This window comes from Pezoporus wallicus, unplaced genomic scaffold, assembly GCF_028554395.1.
Source record: "Pezoporus wallicus isolate ANWC-B61680 ecotype Strahan unplaced genomic scaffold, APGP_CSIRO_Pwel_v1 scaffold_13239, whole genome shotgun sequence".
Classification (NCBI taxonomy): domain Eukaryota; kingdom Metazoa; phylum Chordata; class Aves; order Psittaciformes; family Psittacidae; genus Pezoporus; species Pezoporus wallicus.
In genome coordinates, this window is record NW_026642052.1 from 3,123,441 (window position 1) to 3,142,869 (window position 19,429).

General features: G+C 40.4%; 1 protein-coding gene across 4 annotated transcripts in view; it reads right to left on the reverse strand.

Moving 5' to 3' along the window:
* Positions 1-131: 131 nt before the first annotated feature.
* Positions 132-19,429, reverse strand: part of TBC1D14 (TBC1 domain family member 14) — a 71,583-nt gene continuing 52,285 nt past the window's right edge. For 2 of the 4 annotated variants that reach the window (XM_057426847.1, XM_057426849.1), the window contains exons 10-14: positions 18,970-19,041; positions 17,442-17,570; positions 14,381-14,490; positions 4,713-4,971; positions 132-976 (exon numbers count right to left, since the gene is read on the reverse strand). In XM_057426847.1, coding sequence (XP_057282830.1) covers positions 911-976; positions 4,713-4,971; positions 14,381-14,490; positions 17,442-17,570; positions 18,970-19,041 — 636 coding nt within the window. In that variant the 3' untranslated portion in view covers positions 132-910. Of the gene's footprint in view, positions 977-4,712; positions 4,972-14,380; positions 14,491-17,441; positions 17,571-18,969; positions 19,042-19,429 lie in introns of those variants that run through there. The other 2 variants (XM_057426850.1, XM_057426848.1) reach the window with 2 other exon arrangements.

The window sequence follows — 19,429 nt, forward strand, 5'->3', positions numbered from 1 at the left end:
ACTTACTTTTAACCATTTCTCAGTTCATCTGCTCAGCCCACTGTTTTATCAGCATGATTGGAGAGATGGCACAGGAGTAAGTATGTGGTAGGCAAGAATACCCTGAAACAGCCCCAGAAGAGAGACACATGGAGACATACACTTAGTAGTATGATTGGGAAATGATGCCAGCTTAATACTTGAAGCCCCACAGTGAGTTTGGAATCTAGTCTGATTAATGGCTATGCATCTAGACTGGAAAAATATATTTCTTAGACATCTTGGAGAATAATTGGCTTTGCACTGCTAGTGTGACTTCTCTTCCAAGTTTACTTTCTACTTAACATTTTCTTACTAAAGAATGGAATGTAGTTCTACATCTACATGATTTCTTTGGTAAATGGGACCCACAGCCTATAAAACAAGAAGCATTTCTAAACAAATGGTCCTTACATCATTTAACTATAAATTCCAGCACCAGTTATTTAAAATCCAGATCCAGCTACTGTTACAGGTATAGGAGATACAGAAATATATCCTGCCCAAGACTGAAATTGGGGAATAGCATTCAAAGCAACCAGCATTGCTGAATGCCCAGTCTTTTAAAACATCAAAGAAAAAAAAAAAATCATAAAATGACACTGTTTAAGCTTCACTGCCCTCATCAGAAGATCAGAATGTATAGCGCTGTCCACAGCAAATGTTCATTCCACTAAAAGTTTAAGGCTAATCCTAGGTTTAATTTATAAGGTTTTTATCCCTCAATTTCCTTCCCGTCCCTCCCCTTCTCTTGTTTCCTCTCTTCTCTTTAAGGCTATTCTACTACTAAACAAAACGCTGAAATAACACTTCACGTTGCAGGCTCACGTATGTCAGACATTACTCAATACTTCTGCTACTGTAGCTCCTTTCACTGTGGACAGCCACGTTTTTAATGTTTGAGTGAGGGACTTCCTCTCTCCATTTCCCGGTTATCTTTCTGCAGAGCAGCCAGGATCTAGAATGAGAGAGAACAAAGTATTAGAATTGTCTGAACAGTTTCCAATTTAATTCTCTCTTAGCAGTACTATTCTAACTATTAAATGTAATCAAATTTGGAGAACCTCTCCATTGATGGAGACCTCTCCTGTAAGTCCTTGTGGCACAGTAGATACAAATGGATTTTATAAGGGTTTAAACTCAATTTCCCCACAGCGCACACTTTTGAAGCCTGGAGATGAGATTCTTGCCCAGATTACACAAGTCCAGCACTATTAAAGGATGCTGCCTGAGGGGAAGTTATATTTCTCAAGGTAAATGGAATATCTACAAACAGATCAAGTCATCAGCCAGAGCCATACAGCATTACCCGAGAGTCTGGGACAGAACTACCTTCATGCTGCCTGGTGCTTGCCTAGAGTGCATCAGCATCTCTAGATCTGCTTCCATCTTTTTTGGAAGCAAAAAGTCCACATTCACATTGAAAACGTGTATTTCCCAGTATCTGACGCACAATTTGGTTTGTTAGTCCTTGTGCAGAGGGCACAGTAAGAGCCGGTTTCTCATGCTGCTTAACACACTCCCTGCCCTAGAGTTAGTGTCTGCTGAGGAAGTCCATCAGCATCCTCAAGAATCAGCCTGGAACTTAATGTGCTGAGGGACATTTCATCTCAAAGACTTGCCGTTATGAGTTAAGGAACTTTCTTTTCTCCGACTGACTTCAAGCCAACCTGTGCACAATCAAGAGTTAACAGCAGGTGGGGCTCAATTGCTTCCATGGCAATCACACCCCTCGCCTACACTTCAGTGCAAAAGCACCCATAGCTGTTACAAGAGTTCAACATGGGTCTGACCAGAGCTACAGCTGGCTGACTTCTCAGCAGTTTCTAGAATTGGAGATTTCAGTGAGGTCCTCTTCACTGAGATGCAGGGTAAATCAGCAGCTACTCAATCAAATGGGCTTATGAATTTCAAGTGCCAAATGTCCTTGGTGGAAAAGAGTTAACCCTTTTTAAGGGCCACAAGAATGACACCAAAATACTTATCCACAGAAGCAGAACACACACAGACCTTAAGCCAACTAACAGAGCTCAGATTCTCTAGTTACTTGGAAAACCTTACGGAGCCAAGATTTGAAGCACACAGATTACAGAAATGTCAAGCCAACAGTGTAGTCTGTTCTACCATCTCTATTCCTCTGCTGTTGATGACAAAGCAGTAGGTGTAGCAACATCCACACCTATTTCAGGCTAAGGCTGTATTGGCACAAGGCCCTGGAGTTCTTTGTAGGTAATTCCAGAATAAAAACACAGCTTGCAGGTTTCCTACCAATACCCAGAGTCCTTGTCGCTAGAAGTGCTGTGTCCATGATTTACTAGGACTTCTTGCAGTCTTCAGTTTCCTGATCGCATTGTCAGTGACCAAGGGAAAAGGGAGCGAGATGGAAAACACACACCAGCCCATCTGATGAAGGAACCAGGACTGTGAAAATCAGCTTCATAAGCAGCCCACATTTTAGATGAGATCCTACACACATCATCTCTAGACAGCATCAGCTCAGAATGTGACCCACAAGATAACAGGACTGTAATTACCATGGTACAGGAAGGTGAAAGGTTTTCTAAGTGGGTGTTCTGAGTGCCAAGTACACCTACTGCTGAGATGTGCAGCTAAATTTGACTTCTGAGTTCTACAGTCAAATATACTCCTACAAAGAAATAATACCTCAGACTCTGCTGTTTGCTTATGCAGCTTATGCACAGGTACTGTACTCAGGTGAGATGATGTTAAAGATAAGAATACAAAGCCTACTTTTCTAAGCTCAAGAGCATTCTACATCCTCTGGAAGCTAGTGTTCCTGGTCAGTCAGTTCACCCACGAGTTCATCTTGGAAGTGGTGCATTCATCGCTCTTGATATCCATTTTGCCAATTTGAAAAGGTACTTCCCTACAGAAAACGCATCTGACTTCTACAGCACTAGTCACAGTCAGAAAATTATCTAGCTAGGAGACATCTAAGTAATAGAAAACAAAACCCCATAGCCCCTGTGTCTTGTTAACTTTCCTAGGTCAGATCCACTTGTGGTACCTTAGCAACTGAGCAGTCCCAGTAAGTGCATGACATGAGCAAGCTCATAGCTCCTACACACTTCTGGCTTGGAAAATGATGGCAGGCTAGAGAGCAAGCAGGCTTTCCTGATGGGAACTTACTCAGCAATGGAACTTCCTGGTCAAGAAAACCAGCTGGTACAGAAGTCAAGCTAGGCAAGAGGTCAGCCAACACCAACCCTACACCATGCTAACTCTATCAGAGATCTGTTCGCACCACAGTTCAGCAACGTTTTTAATTCAGCTTGCCACAACAAGCAAAAACCATCTGGAAAATACCAGGACTGTCAGAATGAAGCTGGTGAGGAAGACTGCCTGGGTGAGGTTACTTTGAAGTCCTTCTCCTGTTGTGATCATCACCACCAAACCATCATGTGTCGCATACTGAAAACAACTGGCTAAGAAAGTCTGTTACTTAGGGTACTTGGCAGAACAGAATCTCTCATTCTCTGCAAGGGAAGCAGTAGCAGGCTGACAACATATTTGGTATGTGATCCAAATTCACACAACATGTTCAAAGAAAGCAAAAACATCTGAAAAGAAACAAGCCTCACTTGTGGAGGCATTACTGCTGAAAAATAGAAACAAAGCTGGATCTGTACTAGCAACTAATCAGCAAGACCAAAAGGGAAACTCAAACAAAGCTGCGAGGAAAGCTGTGTCAGGGAGGAAATGCTGGCAGTGTGCTGCTCTTAGCTGGGCAGCGCAGGTTGTGTTTCCCTTATATACAAGGCAAGGTTCAGAGGCTACAATCGACTCCTGCTGTGAAGGTTAGAAGTTCTCATCTCAAATAGCAAGCTGGCAGTCCCCAGCATCTAAAGGCACACTGTCACTCCAAGGAATAACTAACCGCACACTCCCATTTGCAGCTGAACTGCCGTAACCACTATGTTTAACATCACCTTAGTTTCACTGAAAAAATGAATTCAGATAAAATGGGCAGAGCTCTACTACAGCAGGACTCATGGAACAGGCTGTGTTACTGCTTTCAAGAAACTGAAAAAGTATAGCAAAAAAAGTTTCCACGCCAAATGCTCTGGAATACATTTGACCTGACCCTCCAGCATGAATGGCCGTTACAGCCACTTAATTTCCGTGTTCAGATGATACCCTTCCATCTTTTCTCTTTAAACTGGAATTCAGTTGAAATTACAGTGATGAGACAATGTCTGAAATAAAGGCATCTGTGTTAAATTCCAGTAAAGAAGTCAGAGACGCAATCACTTCTGTGCAGCCCCAAATTAGGCAAAACAGATCCTTAAGAATATCAAGATGATGACTGTATGATAATGTGTTCTGACAAATTGTCATCTTCTCCCAATGAGCAAATTTCTGCTTTTAAATATCAACTTGTAATTTTGCCAGCAGCCTTTGTAATTAATGAATTTAGAAAGCTGTATGATAATGTATTTCATCAGCTCCACTCAAGAGCTCAATCTTCAATGCTGACTGAGCTCTCCCTTTCCAGAGGAGAGTAAGCTCAGGGAATCCACTCACCTGAATGCACACTAAAAGCACGGAGTGACCTACACAGTCCTACCTACCTATAAAATCAAGTACTAGCTCTGATAAAGCATTCCTCCCAACCCTATTTTCCTAAGTACAGTACAATCATCCATTATCAAAGAATAACATCCCTTTTATACCTGAGCCCACTTTTTGTTTCTACTTTGCATCTGAATGGCAGCAATAGATGTGAAGAATTCTTCTGAAGGCAAGTCCTCTGGTAGCTTTGTTAAAAACTGGGCTATATGAATGAAGTCCATTTTGGTCAAAATATCTTCAAAAAGTTTCAATATTCCCAGTGCTGTACGGAATAAGAACTCTTCTCCATCACGGCAGAACACATCCCAGACACGACATGCCAGGTCTAGTGGCAAAGATTTGCTGTACAATGTGAATATCCTGAAAAAAAGAACAAAATTTTCAGTGCTGCTGGACAAGAAGAATATCTTGGACACTCGCAGAAACACACAGACCCACCATCACTTTGAGGCTTCTTAAATATTTGTACCTGAATATTCCTTTTTTCTTAATTCCAAAATTACTTCTATTAGTCGCAGCATACCAATATATGAAACAATATAACAACCATTAAGGCTTCTTGCTATCAATTTGAGTCTTCAAGTTCAATTCTCTTGGATCACATCAGAAGAAACAATCATTATACATGGGTTTATGATGGACATGCACAAGCCACAGGCATTATCTAACTATGCCTTCAGAGCTGAGGACTAATGCAGTTTTAGCTGTGAGAAAACAAAAAGCTGAACCTAAAGACATACTGCAAAGGGAAATTTGTGCATCAGATTAAGGAGATGTGTAAATATAACTCCTGTTCCAGGCTTGCTTGACTGGCAAAGTAATGATGACATGAGTTTTGGAGGAAAGATCAGTGTAAACTCTAGTGAGTTGAGAGAAACACACAACATCCAGAGAAAATGTGTAGACAGCTGTGACAAGATGCTGGCTCAGCGTGCTTCAACGGATGGGATCCCCAAAGGGAAAAGGTAACAGCAGAAGCGAGAACCTCCTCCCTGTTGCTAAAACTGTATTTCCATTAACTGCCAAGAGCATGTGTCTTCCTTCATCAAAATACTGACAGCCTTGGAGCCAAGAACCCAAAGATGCTCTCCATTCCCTCTTCTCACCAAGATTTCACTACAGGCACAGCAGTTTTCTTTGCCACCAACAATGTCATTACAGGAAGTGAAGAGAATTAAGTTATAGTATATAAGGGAAAAGAGTTACATTGGGGTTTAGAACCTTTCTCCACAGAGGCACTGCATTATCTCCATAAGCTGCAAACAATTCTTTCTCCGGCAGAGGTCAGCAAAGCCTCAAACTGAAACAAAACCTTTCCACCTTTTAACACAAAATTCGTTTTCAAGTATGCCGAATTGAACAGTAGCTCTCTTGTGTTTAAGACTCAACCCTAGGATCCCCAATTTCTTATTTAGGAAATTCGGGTTTACATTAAATAATACAATGGAACAGATTATACACACACAAACACACACTTGTGTATATATATTTACGTATCAAACATGAATGAATGTATTTTCACAGCAAATTCTAATACTCAAAAGGTTTTCTGCAGTTTCAGCTTTTTACTATATGAGGTTATTCGAATGATGGGTTATCAAGGCTTCCCTGTCAATCAGGACACTTCAGGAAAATGTGAAAATGTATTCATTTTACAAGTACCAACACAGAACCAAACCATTCACACAAATTCAGGTACAAGTAAAACTGCAGGTTTAGAATCCTCAGGGTTTTACTTTTTCTCTATTGTTACATCTTACTGCAATGCTTTCTATAAGAAGTGGAAATTGTTTAAATTCTGTTCTCCAGAAAGCTAAATTAGAAGTATAAAAATAAGTAAAGCAGAGGTGGAGCCTGGGATGGAAAAACCCCACTATTGTTCATGTATGTATTATACATGGATGTATAAGAACAGCACAAAATAAGGCCTTTCTTTGGGTTACTGACTCATCACATGTTGGAGACTTCGCCTACTCTTTCAACATTTATATGGTGTGTGGCTGTACAGAAAACACATCTTGCTACAGAATACCCACATAGCAGAACTCAGACTGTCTATACACACACACGCACAGGAAGCAGCAACAGCTTTTCCATTTAAAAAGAACACTGTAATAGGAAGCAATTCAACTGAGTCCTTTCCTGATCACCAAATAGCAGGCAAACCCTCAGCCAGGAACAAGTCCTGGTACAGATAAGTAACAATGGCTGCTTTTTTTTGGGTCTGGTTTTATTCACAAAAGCTATTATTCTGCATTATTCAGACCTAACCTAAATAGTCCATGTGTATTACATCTGCAACTGTGCAGAAAATTAACTGTCAGAAGACATAGTCAGAACTATTTATTAGAACACTACTTATTGTAAGAAAAGATTTACTCATCAAAAAAGCTGCCACATCAAATAAGGTTGTCGACATTGATCTCTTCACAATTTGGAAGGAAGTGCAATTTGCAGGAAATTCGCAAGGCAATTCATTTCCATTAACACCAGCATGGAAATGTATCAAGCCCTGAGAATGGAGATTGGGCCCCCTAGAATAAGCACTGAAACAACTGTAGGAATGATTACAGCAAAGAACAGATAACAGCATTTGCTCCCTTCCAGCATTTCCTATTGAAAGGCATTTTCTATTAGACATCTGAGCTACTGATGTGAAACCCAGCTGAAATTCATTATAGCAATAAAGCACCTGCTGGACTAACACAGCTATAGCAGCTCTCAGCAGCACAAGTACACTACTCGCATGTGATTTGCTCACACTGTACTGTGGGATGATTTTCTGTCTGCAGCTCTCTTACAACTCACTGTGAGTCCCAGGTGCAGACAGCACAGCTAATCACAGAGATGTCCACTGCCAGAGTAATGAAAATGCAGGCTACTGGCTGCTTTCTGTTTGGAAGAGGGAAAAAAAAATAAATGAAGTGCCAGATGCTCCTGTTCCTCCCAGCCCCGCTTATGATGGAAGTGTACTTTGAGGTAGATGCATGAAATCCTGGCTGGTTTGCTACTCGCAGGGAAAGTGTATGATCATAATGTTACAAGAAAGCAAAGCACTGTTACCATAACCACAGGCCCTGTGTTTTCTTTCCTTTGTTTCTTTTTTCTTTTCTTTTTTATCCTCTTTCATTTTTTAATTAAAAGTCTTCATAAGATGTGTTAGCAACTGTGATGATGAACACAGCAATGCCAGACTTTGGTTTGACAAGTCATGCTGCAAATCTGATGTTACATATTCTTTTCCCATGTCTGTAACAGTACAAAAATACTTCTGCAACTTCTGAACTGTGGGAACTGATGAATTAACTCAGGACCTTTTGGATCCTCCCTCCTTCATCCTGGTATGAATTTTTAGTTGTTACATTTTTAACGATGTCAACTACATCTGTTTTGAGACAATGACTGCAACTTTCTATGTGTTCGTGCTTTACTTTATTGTAGAGTGGCATCTCTGTTCTCATTAGCACCTTCAGGGTTATTGCAATGGACTTGTTGGTAACAGTTTATTTAGTACAGTTTTAGAATCATTACAGTTGAAAATAAAAAGTGGAAGTATTTACTTAGTTCCTTATTAGGAAAATTAAGTACTATATACTACAGAATACTGATTGAAACAGAGCAACTTGGCACTCAGAAAATCTGACTGCATTGTAAAATGTATCAATGTTAAGACAGTGTATGAGCTTCTGAGCAATTTCCAATTTCTGAGCACCCAAAAGCCCTGCTCTCTCACCCAGCACTACTACACAGCAGTGCAATATTTCACTTGGTTCCACCCTAACCTGCAGTGAGATAAGGATGAGCACATTGTAAATTGGGCTAAAGTCCACAACAACTCCAGTCAAAAAATCAGGATGTCATCAGAAACCTCTGGACAGAATTACAGTCCAGTTTGGCTTTGAAAAGGAGGCATGCATTTAAAACATCTTAAACTTCTTTTTTTTTTGGGGGGGTGGAGAGTTACTGGCATGACATGGACTATGTTTCTCTTGATTTAACAGAGAGCAAGCTTCTGAGTATTTCACTGTAAGTGCCTACTACAAACATCCACAGAGCATGGCTTGGACCTTTATCATAACAAGTAAATGGTGCCAAAAGAAAGTTAATATTCATGGAGCACAATCACAGTCAATATAATACTAAAGAACCACTGATCAATCCATCAGTACAAACAAAGCTCCTGGCTATAATTATTGCCTAAATCATTTTTCTGAGTAGGGATAAAGAGGTGTTTGGATAGCAGCAGCAGGCCAAAAATAGCATGTGGCCTTTGCAATGCCACATTCTGCTCTGCTCACAAGAGCTACCTCAGCTGACAAAGCCGTGAGGCCAAAACTGGGCTATTCAGACACACCACTTCCCCTCTATTCTCTGTGAACCTGACTGTACATTGCTCTTCACATCTTTCTCACACTTGATTCCCTTTATATTCTCCAGAAAAAGCAACCTGTGTAGCTTTTGAATTTATTCTGTGAGATTTATCAATTGGAATTTGGGCTTGAAGGACATGGGTCTTTTTAAAGGAGATACCTTATGTCTGGCAGGCACCCACTGATGACCATGCCACTCACCTTTTAATTGAATTCTTAAGTCCTAGGCATATTCCCATCACAGAAGCAGTGGTGGAGCAGAACTGATGGGGGCTCTTCCCTCCCTACATCCTGTGCCAGCCCCAAGAAACCCTAAAGCAGCACTGCATCACCTGCATAGCTGGGCCCATCTGTATGCACAGCATTTCTTTTTCCTGGCACGTATCTCTTCACAAATGATTTAAGCATTCCGATTTTACTGCTGTTCCCTGCGGCACTGCTTACAGGAAGCAGCATAAAGGAGCCTAGTTGATGCCACTGGAATTGCTGCAGGAGCAGGAGGGTTTCCCAGCAACTGGTCTGTGCAGCACTGGCTACTGGAGCCCTCCGAGAGCTGGCACCAGCTGAGATTTACTGCACAAATGCTTGCACAGTAACCATGCCAGCCACCGGGATAGCAGCAGGCATCCCTTTGGAGTGCAGAATAAATGAGCATTTAAATAAAAGTAATGTTAGAGCAAAGCTGTTTCAGAGAGATTTTTACCTACAACCAAAAGGTCTGTCTGTTCAGAGAGACTCTGTACTATGTTCTTCCCCAACTTTAAACACGCTGAAACCATGTTCTTATCTTTCAGGAAGCAGTTCTGTTTTTAAGACAGCAGTATCTGTACTACAGCAAATTCACTGTGAGCCATGAGCCACAGGCAACCTTGGAAGCAACATTTTCCAAAGTCCTTAGCTTTAATAACTACTCACTTTCCAGACCCAAGTGATTTTTCCTTCCATCTTTTCTATGTTACAACCTGGAAGTAATGGAGGGACAGCACATATAAAGTGCAATTTGCTAAGTTTCCAGTGGCTGTTAAAATGAAAATAAACCTGCTTCCTACAGGAACAAAGTATTTTAAAGTAGAAAGTATACATATATATATAAAAAATGGATATATAAAGTATATACACACACATACATATATACACATGCACATACATATTTAAATATGATAAATCTTACACAGTTAAATACCAACTCTACTGTCTAACAAAATTAAAGAGAGTGGGACAAGCTGTCTAACTCAAGAAGTGTTGAAAAGTTGAATATAGGATTGGGCAGAACTACCTCAGCTAGCCTACATTCCTGTGCATATTCTAGTGTGGCGGCTCTCTAGGGATGAGGAAGAACGCAGTAAATTGTCCTTGGGATTAAAATAAACAGCTTTAGTATAGATGTGGGTAGTCAGTGAGAAATGCTGAGGGTTGTCAGTCCAGCAGTACAAAGTCCTTGAGAAGCTCCATCCACAACCACTTCTGACAGAAGTTTCCTTCAAGTGCTCTTGACAATACCCAAGAAGGAACAAAAGGGGGGCCTGATGTGCCCCCCACACTGACCTGAACACTTCAGTGCTTTGCTCGTAAGTCAGGTATTGTCCTCCTTTTTTTATGCAACCTACAAATGTGCTCAAAGAGAACAACTGGTCACATAGAAAATACAATACAAGAACATACAATAAAGACCAAAATAGTGAAGCAAAATTGCTAAGGGGAATGTAAACCTCCAACCTTTTGTCAAAACAGTCTTTTTCTAAACCTCTCATTTCTGGTGTTGTTCCTCAGGATTTCTTCTTTACCATGTAAGCTCCAAGTTAGACAACAAAGTGGTATTACCGTGCCAGCACTATGAAGACACTCAGTTTTAGTTTCTCTTACATAAAAAAAGCCACATCAGTTGCACCAGCATCATATTAAACTAGTAACCATTAAAAAGATTATAACATGCTGATTTTAATGTTGTCTATTCAGTTATTCTCCAGCATGTTTACAGTCTTCCAATTCTGATATCCCTTTTATTCAACTGCTTCCTCCACATACAGGCTTTTCACAGCACTGTCTGAGGCAATGCAATTTCAACATCTTTCCTCTTATCATTGAGCATATCATCCCCTGCTCTCTTCCTTCCCTTCTATCCTATTCCAGTATTTTTCCTAGCATCTTCCTGCCCTGGGCATAGATCTAATTCAGTTTACTATTCTCAACCTTCAGTCATAAAAATCATTCTAATGCTTTTTCTCCCATCAAATACTGTGAGAAACGAGCCTATCCATGACACACCCCTTCATTCCCCTACCCATCTTGCATTAAAATTTAATCACAGTGTAAAAGCCAAGTCAAACACAGCCCAAGTTACACTACCCTCTGTGTAAGAGGCATACAAAAACCAAGGAACTCAAGCAAAGGCAGCAGGCCTGTTTAGATGAACAAGAACCTCCTGACAAAACTCAAACAGAAAAAGGAGGCATACAAGATGCTGAAGGAGCGGCAGATGACCCTGAAAAATGCAGAGACATTGAGCATACAGAGAAGGGGCTAGGAAATCCAAAGCCTATCTGGAGTTGAACTTGGCAATGGACATTAAGGTCAATGAGAAAGATTTTCCCTATATCAGCAGAAAAAAAAAGACTCGGGAAAATATGAGCCCATTATTGAATACAGCAAGAAACCTGGTGACAAAGCACAAGCAGAACTGCCTTCTTCACCTCAGCCTTTACTGAAAAGGCTTGCCTTCAGGAATCCCTGGACCTCCAGATAAGTGGGAAAACCTAGCACAAGGAAGCCCTACCCCTAGGTGGAGGAGAAGCACTTTAAGGAACATTTAAACAGACTGGGCACATACAAGTGCATGGGAAGTGGTAAGATACACATGAGTGCCAAGGACACTGTCTGCTGTCATTGTGAAGCCACTCTCAATTATCTTTGAAAGATCCCAGTGATCAGGGGAGGTTCCTGAGGACTTGGAAGAAAATTAATGTCATTCCTGTCTTCAAGAAGTAGGATTCAGGTAACTACAGGCTGGTCAGCCTCACCTCCATCCCCAAAAGTAACAGAAAAAAATTCCTGGATATCATTTCAAAACATATGATGGCCAAAAAAAGTTACTGGGAGAAGTCCACATGGATTTATGAAAGCAAAATCATACCTGACCAACCTGACAGCCTTCTACAATAGCAGATGACTGGCTTGGCGGATAAGAGGACACCAATGGATGTCTATTTCAACATCAGCAAGGTTTTCAACACTGTATCCCAAAAATCCTTGCTGATGAACTGATGAAGAATGGACTAGATAAATGGACAGTGAGGTAGACTGAAAAGTGGCTGGAATTGCCAGGCTCAGAAGATTGTCATTAGGGGCATTAAGTACAGCTTCAAGCCAACCCACTGGCAAAATACTCCAGGGTTGATACTCATCCAATCTTTCAAATGCCTTCATTAAGGACCTAGATGATGGATCAGACTGTACCTCAGTGAGTTTGCAGGTGATATAAAACTGGGAGAAGTGGCTGATACACCATTCCATAGGGACCCTGAGACACTGGAGAAATGAACCAACATGAGTCCCATGAAGTTCAACAGAGGGAAATGCCAAGTCCTGCATCTGGGCAGGAAATCAGGCCAGGCAGCAGTACATGTGGGAAGCCAGCAGACTGCAATGCAGCAGCTTTGCAGTAAACGACATGGAGGTCCTTGGGCTGCATTAGGAACAGTACTGCCAGCAGGCCAAGGTAGGTCATCCATCTACTCAGCACTGGTGAACCAGCTCTGGGCTTCCCGATTAGGTCAGACAGATACACTGAGGAAAGTCCAGCTTGCCATGAGTATGATTAAAGGCTTGGAGCACCTGGTACATAGTGAAAACTGGTGCTATTTAAGCCAGCAAAGAGATGGCTCAGACCTCAATGCGTAAAAACACTTGGCAGGAAGACAGCGACAGACTCTTCTTGTATCCTGTGAAAGGACAAAAACCAGTGGGCACAAACTGAAATACACAAAATGCCATTTAAATGTAAGAAAATAAAAAGCTTGTACACTGTGAGGATGGTCAAACACTGGAGCAGAGTTGCCTGAAGAAGTTGTGGAATCTCCTTCCTTGGACATACTCAAACCCCATGTGGACTAAGTCCTGACCAACCAGCTCTAGTTGACCCTGCTTTGAGCAGTGGGTTTAGACTACATGATCTAAAGTTTGTGTCCAATGCCCCATCAATTCCATGACTCTATGAAATTTCACATATTCAAACTTCAAGCTTGAACTGGACTCAATTACATTAAATTGATTTGTCTAATGGAGCAACAACATGTTCAGTGCCAAGAACAAGGTCTTAAAAATCAGGGTATCGACAGCTTAGTTCAAATAGAATTGCATTAACAGTACAAATGTTCTCCACAGTAATACCACATGAATCACACAAAAAACCCACTGCTACTACTGGGAATTTAATATCTTATTGAAGGTATTCAGTCAGATATCCGAGATCAGCAGAAGCTGTCAACAACTTAAGGGCAAACCAAGTTTCCACAAAAGAAGATTACATATCCTCCCACACCAGTCATGCTTGGTGAGAAGAGACTTTTTAGCTGCCCCAAACCAGTCTGATAGGCACAAATGCAAACACTTAATTTGGAGTTCCTTATACCACACTGAAATTTGGAAGGAGTACAAATAAGATCGTCTTTTCTTCTCTCCCAGGAAAAAGGTTCTAATTACACTGGAACTAAAAGGGAAGGCAGCTTCACAAAATAAAAAGATTGTAATTGCCTGTTTGCTAAGGGGAATAGCTGCAGTAATTAAAAACATGCCCTTTAGCAATTCAATTGGGCTATGTCAATCAAGATCAGTTTTCAGACAACCTGTACTGGGATCCTCTAAACGGGATCTGGGACCACCTAACATGAGTAAGATACAGCCTAAGAGTCATAGTTCATCCTGCCAAAAGCCAAGGTGTATTCTATAGCTTCTAGCTTTTTGTTGCATGGACAAATGTGTTTACTCCTCTCTTCCTGTTCTGTGCAGGCAGACAAGCTATGCATTTTAAATGCCAGATTAGCAGTATTTTCTGGATATATATCCCTGGGACACACCTGCACATGGCGTAGACAAACTAACAGATTTTCTCAGAAGATCAATCCAAATATGCACTAAATATGGCTAAACACTGCTATACAGCTGTATCTCAAAACAGGCTTTAAACTCAACAGAAGTACAACAAAAAAGGTTAGGCAAACATCAAACATCACAGGTGTATGTGGTAATGATTTGGATTGACAACTCAAGTACTGAACAAAAGGTAAAGTCTTTAACTTAAAAGAAGACTAAGCTAAGTAAGAGCACTTCAGCTTCTGTCATGAACACTGACACAGAGCTGTATGGTAGTATGCACATTAGCAATTCCATTTTCAAAGCCTTACCAATCAATCAGATAGATGTCTGGAGTCAAGTTATTTTTTTTGAAGTGAGCAAATAACTTTGGCAGATTTTCTTCAAAGAATACCTCAAATGCGGCAAAGTAAGTCAACATCTGGGAAACAGAATGGGGAGAAAAACAAACAGCTTTATTATTAATAGGCTTAAATGTATTATCTGTTGTTCAATTAATGACCCTCAAAAATAGGATCCTATGAATTCCATAATACCATAAAGAGCTAAACATTTACATAAAGAACAGCATCTGCAAGCACAGAGTTTAAGATTCACTCTCTATACCGTTCTCATACTAAACAATATAATTATTGGTTTGGGTCTTAGCCAGCTTCCTTTGGAAAGAAAAACACCAGCAGGAGAGCAGTTATTTGCTGATTTCTCAGAATAATTATAACAGAATGGTGCTTTATGCCTGTGGCAGTAATTCAATATTATACTGAATGAAATCCAAGGCCCAACGGGTTATAAAATGAAATATGAAACTAAAACATTTTAATAGTCCACAGCAAGACTGAAAAGTCCAGTTGGCTCCAGTCGAAATACCAAAGATTCTTTTATACAGTACATTTTAAAATTAGGTAATCACAGAATCATAGAACCAGACATTTCCATTGCAAAGAAGAAGAGCTGAAGTTCACGCCAAGGAGGAGAGACAAAGTTCGCACAGAAAAGCTAAAGATCAGGACAAAACACCTATGCAAGAGAAACAGACTGTAACTCCCATCTGATACCATAACCCCTAAGCTGTACTATTTTTAACACTAAGACTTTCATGTTAATTTAAAATTTGAGTATTATGTTAGATTTCATAAGAGAGGGCATGGAAAATCTAATCCAACCAAGAGCTAAAAACAAAAGGCTTTTTAGCTCCCTCACCCCTCTTCTTAATACTATAGGGAGAAAAGTTAAGCAAGGTCCTTGAATGATTCAGTAATTTTAATCACAATATCCCAGTGAGTTGTACCAGCATGCTTCTCCCCAGAACACCATGACAGTGAAAGGAAAACAGAAGCTTTCAGGAGCCTTTTGTCTGAAATCCTTTGAAAGGATGACAGATAGTCTCCCAGCATTTTAATGTCCTTACAGATTTGTTTCCCATTTCACGTGAATGAAGTGGCAGATGGTGGAAGACCTTCACTCACAGTGGCAAATAAAAAATTAAGCCTGGTAGTCAGCATGTGTTGAAAGCTTAAAAGCCAACCAGAGATGGTTGCAATGCCACAGGAATTACCATACAGAGTTATGCAAAACCTCTGAACTATCAGGTACTGAGAAACAGCTTCATGGCAAACATGACACCAGAGATCTAGAAACCCACTTTTACAGAACTGTACAACTGAAATAGCTTCCCAACATGAATCTTTAAATGCATGAAGTCCGAGCATCACATGACACCTGTGAGTGTACAGAAAGAAGGGGGTAATGCAATGGAGAGTTCCAAAGCGATCTCCTTACATGCTAGCACCACAGTAAGAGTTCTACCAAAGCATTTCAGAAGCGCTCTAGAGAAGGGATCTTAAACATAACTGCTATAATCACATCTATTGACAGCAATGCAGGTAGCTCTATTAGAAATGCAGCAGCAGGTCAGGTATTGATCAAATCAACATTCAACAAGACATTCATTTAGCAGTAATTAAAAAAAATAATCTAGTTTAATGAAACTGTACCCAACAAAAGAAGATAAATCAGTATAATTTACTATCAGCTCCACAACTAACTTATCTGGTCTTAGTTTTTCAATTACATCTTAAGACAAATGAGCACAAAACAATGGGGGTAGACAGCAGATCAGTACATTAACCCCAGGAAGCCAAAACTGTCTCACTCTGTGTCACTACTCTCTCTGAAATATTAGGTACAAAGTTTTCCTTGCAGTGTTAATCACTGCTTTGTAATTTCACAGTATGTTAGTATCATTTCATGTCTACTCTATCTCTACTCTCCTGTAAGCATCCATTTACCATATAGCCTCTATTTAGCCAGGCAAATAGAACTAAACGTCACTATCCAAGAGCATATCAAACCCCAGTATATTAACTAAAAAACCAAACCAAACCCAAACCCCAAAATAAATCTTATTCTAGCAAATTTAATTCCAAAATAAGCTTCACAAGAACCATCTTTACACACTGAACACATAAACATGTCTTTTTGCCAAGTACAGTAATGGAGATCACCGACACTTCTAGCAATGAAGACTGTGCTGTGGTACATCTCCCCATGGGCAACTGATGAGATTCAGGGGCTACAACAGGGAATGCCATACTGCTTTTCCAGCAGGCAGTACTGATAGGATCCCTAGCGTCTTCCTGTTTGAGTAACAAAATAGATTGTTGTTGATATCCATTCACTTTCTTTATTCTTCCCATTTGAACTCCTGAGAAGCAGATCCTATTTTCAGTGTTAAAACATGAATAACTGGGAAAAACAATGCCATATACTTTACAAAAGCACGCTTCAAAAATAAATTCAAAACAGATTTCAGCAGGTATATCTTATTTTGCTAGGGTATACAGGTAGCCCAGTGTACCTGCTAGCGAGGTACTTTAGAGACTACAGAAAGAAGCAGCTGCCACTGAATATCAGAGGGTTCTGCCCATCCTATTCACCCAGACTCCTCTTCAAACGCAGCTGCTACAATAAGAGATGGGAAACCTGGTTCTCCCTGCAGCAGTCTATTTTTAGCAAGCTATTAGTTAGGATAAAAGCACCTTCCAGGCACTTCGAATATTAAGGTGTTTCCAGCTTTCAACTACAGTGCTCAATTTGAAAAACACCTATAATAATGTTCTCATCACTATTCTTTGAGGATCATAAAATACCAGCTGAACAATTTCATTCACCTGCCTATTCAAAAAGGTTAGCGGGGTGGGTTTTGGTTTGGGTTTTTTGAGGGGGTGAAGGGTGTATTGTTGGGCTTTTTGTTTATCAAGCTTTAAAACAAATCCTGATTTCTCCAAGATACTGAGCCCATAGGTTTTTACTTCTTAAGCTCTCCCTATACCTACCCACAGCATGTCGAGAACAGTTTTCTTGCATACTTACAAGGCCATGGTCCACACGGAAAAACGCCATCTGACAGGGTTTATTTAGAAGGTTAGAAAAAGCAATGAAGGCATCTGCAGTATCCAAGTTCAAGATCAATACTGCTGCTATGAACGACATGCCCTGTACCTAAGGAAAGGAGAAGTGTTACTATTAAGCAATAACTGTATTCTTCCAAGAACGCTGCCTCATTTAGTCCTTGTAATCACTACTGTTTAATGCACTCTTGTTGCTGCTTAAGTCTGTGAAATGTTCAGAAAGTAAGGATTTTTTAACCCACTTGACCCTTTGGTATTGCATTTCAGAGCATGGAAGTCAACAGTCCCCACACTGCCTCCTCTCAAGGAGTAAAGACACCTCTAAGTAAAAGTCCTAGGGCAGGCTAGGGTGACAGCACTTTCAAAGATGCAGAATGAAGATGTTTCTGAAGAATAAGCTGTTCATAAGTAACTCCTCCCAAGGACAGGTCATATATGCCCTTATTTGTGGAAAGCTGGCCTAGGACACTACAGACAAAGCCTGCTCTTTCCTTTTTCAATCAATTACCAGCAGTTACAGACAACTGCAACGACTCATTTGACAAGCAGTACCATTTTAAGATTAAGCTCTTGTTCCATTTATAATAAACTCATAATGTTATTGCATTTTTCTACAGCGTATGCTGTGGAATCAATGCTGAATCCAAGCCAAGCTTGCTCACTCAGAGGCTGCAGTGCTGCCACCGCAGAGCCATACAGACAAAGGTGTGACAGTCTTGTCCTGCAAACCTGAGGAACAAGCTCCTTCTCAACACAACAGGTTCCATGCCATTTGAAGCACACCACCTGATGTGCTCTTCTCTGAGCTTCCCTGCAGTTATGTTCAGCAGCTTTATCCCAAGCATCACATGCTACTCTCAGATGTACATCTACCATCTCAAAAACAACTGTTCCCAAATAAAGAATAAGCTCATATATATACATAAGTTTCTATGAGAGATATATAGAGAGCTATATATACATATATACATCCCTGCCCTAGAAAAAAAGACTAAATGACTTATCTCAAATCTACTCAGTCCTCTCATAATCACTACTTCAAATGCTTTAAGGAAGCTCACATGGCCTTCATGGGCAGCATTGCTTTGAAGACTGTCCCAGAAGCTCACAGTGCTAAGACACAGAAATACGTGCCAAAAGGAGTAAAATGTACTCAACAGAAGTGTCTCAGTAAGACTGCCATCAGGCACAGTACATACTTCAAAGGACCAAGTTAACTACATCTTCTCTTTTGACTCCTAAGTATGTACTTTTGAATACAAATATATACTTTTGAGTTTTCCAATTACTTAAATTGTTAAGTTTAAAACTAGCAACAGAACTGTTATATACACTTCTCAAGCATGTACTGGAATAGAAGAAAGCACAGAGAAACCCCACAAGTTTTCACAAAATCATGTAATACTGGTCTACAAAGGATTAAGTAACACAACCCTCCCTTCCCCAGTTCTCCCTCCCCACCCCTGAAAAAAAATGAATTTGTCACTTACATAGCCTACATCAGGTCTATAACAAGTATAGGCTCCTAAAATACTGTGCAATGTGTCATGGTAAGGACCACCCTATAATTAAACAAAAACAAAACAACAGATTTGAGTATACAACAAACGTATCAAAAACTCTTCAGTGCTACAGATAGCATGTACTTGCTATCTACATTCTTTCCCTATGCAGCTTTAAACAGTCCCAGGTCTTTCAAACTAATGTTGGCTTTAAAAGCATGACACAGCCCTCCATACCACAGTTATTACAAATGCATACAGTTCATCTGATAGATCAATTACATATTAAGTGGTAAATGCTCCATTCCTGGTAATGTCTAAAGCCTTGGGCGACAGAGCCTTGGGTGACGTGGTCTAGTGTGAGGGGTCCCTGCCTATGGCAGGAAGGCTGGAACTGGATAAAGTCCTTTCCAACCCAAACCATTCTATGATTCTATAATTTTAAAAC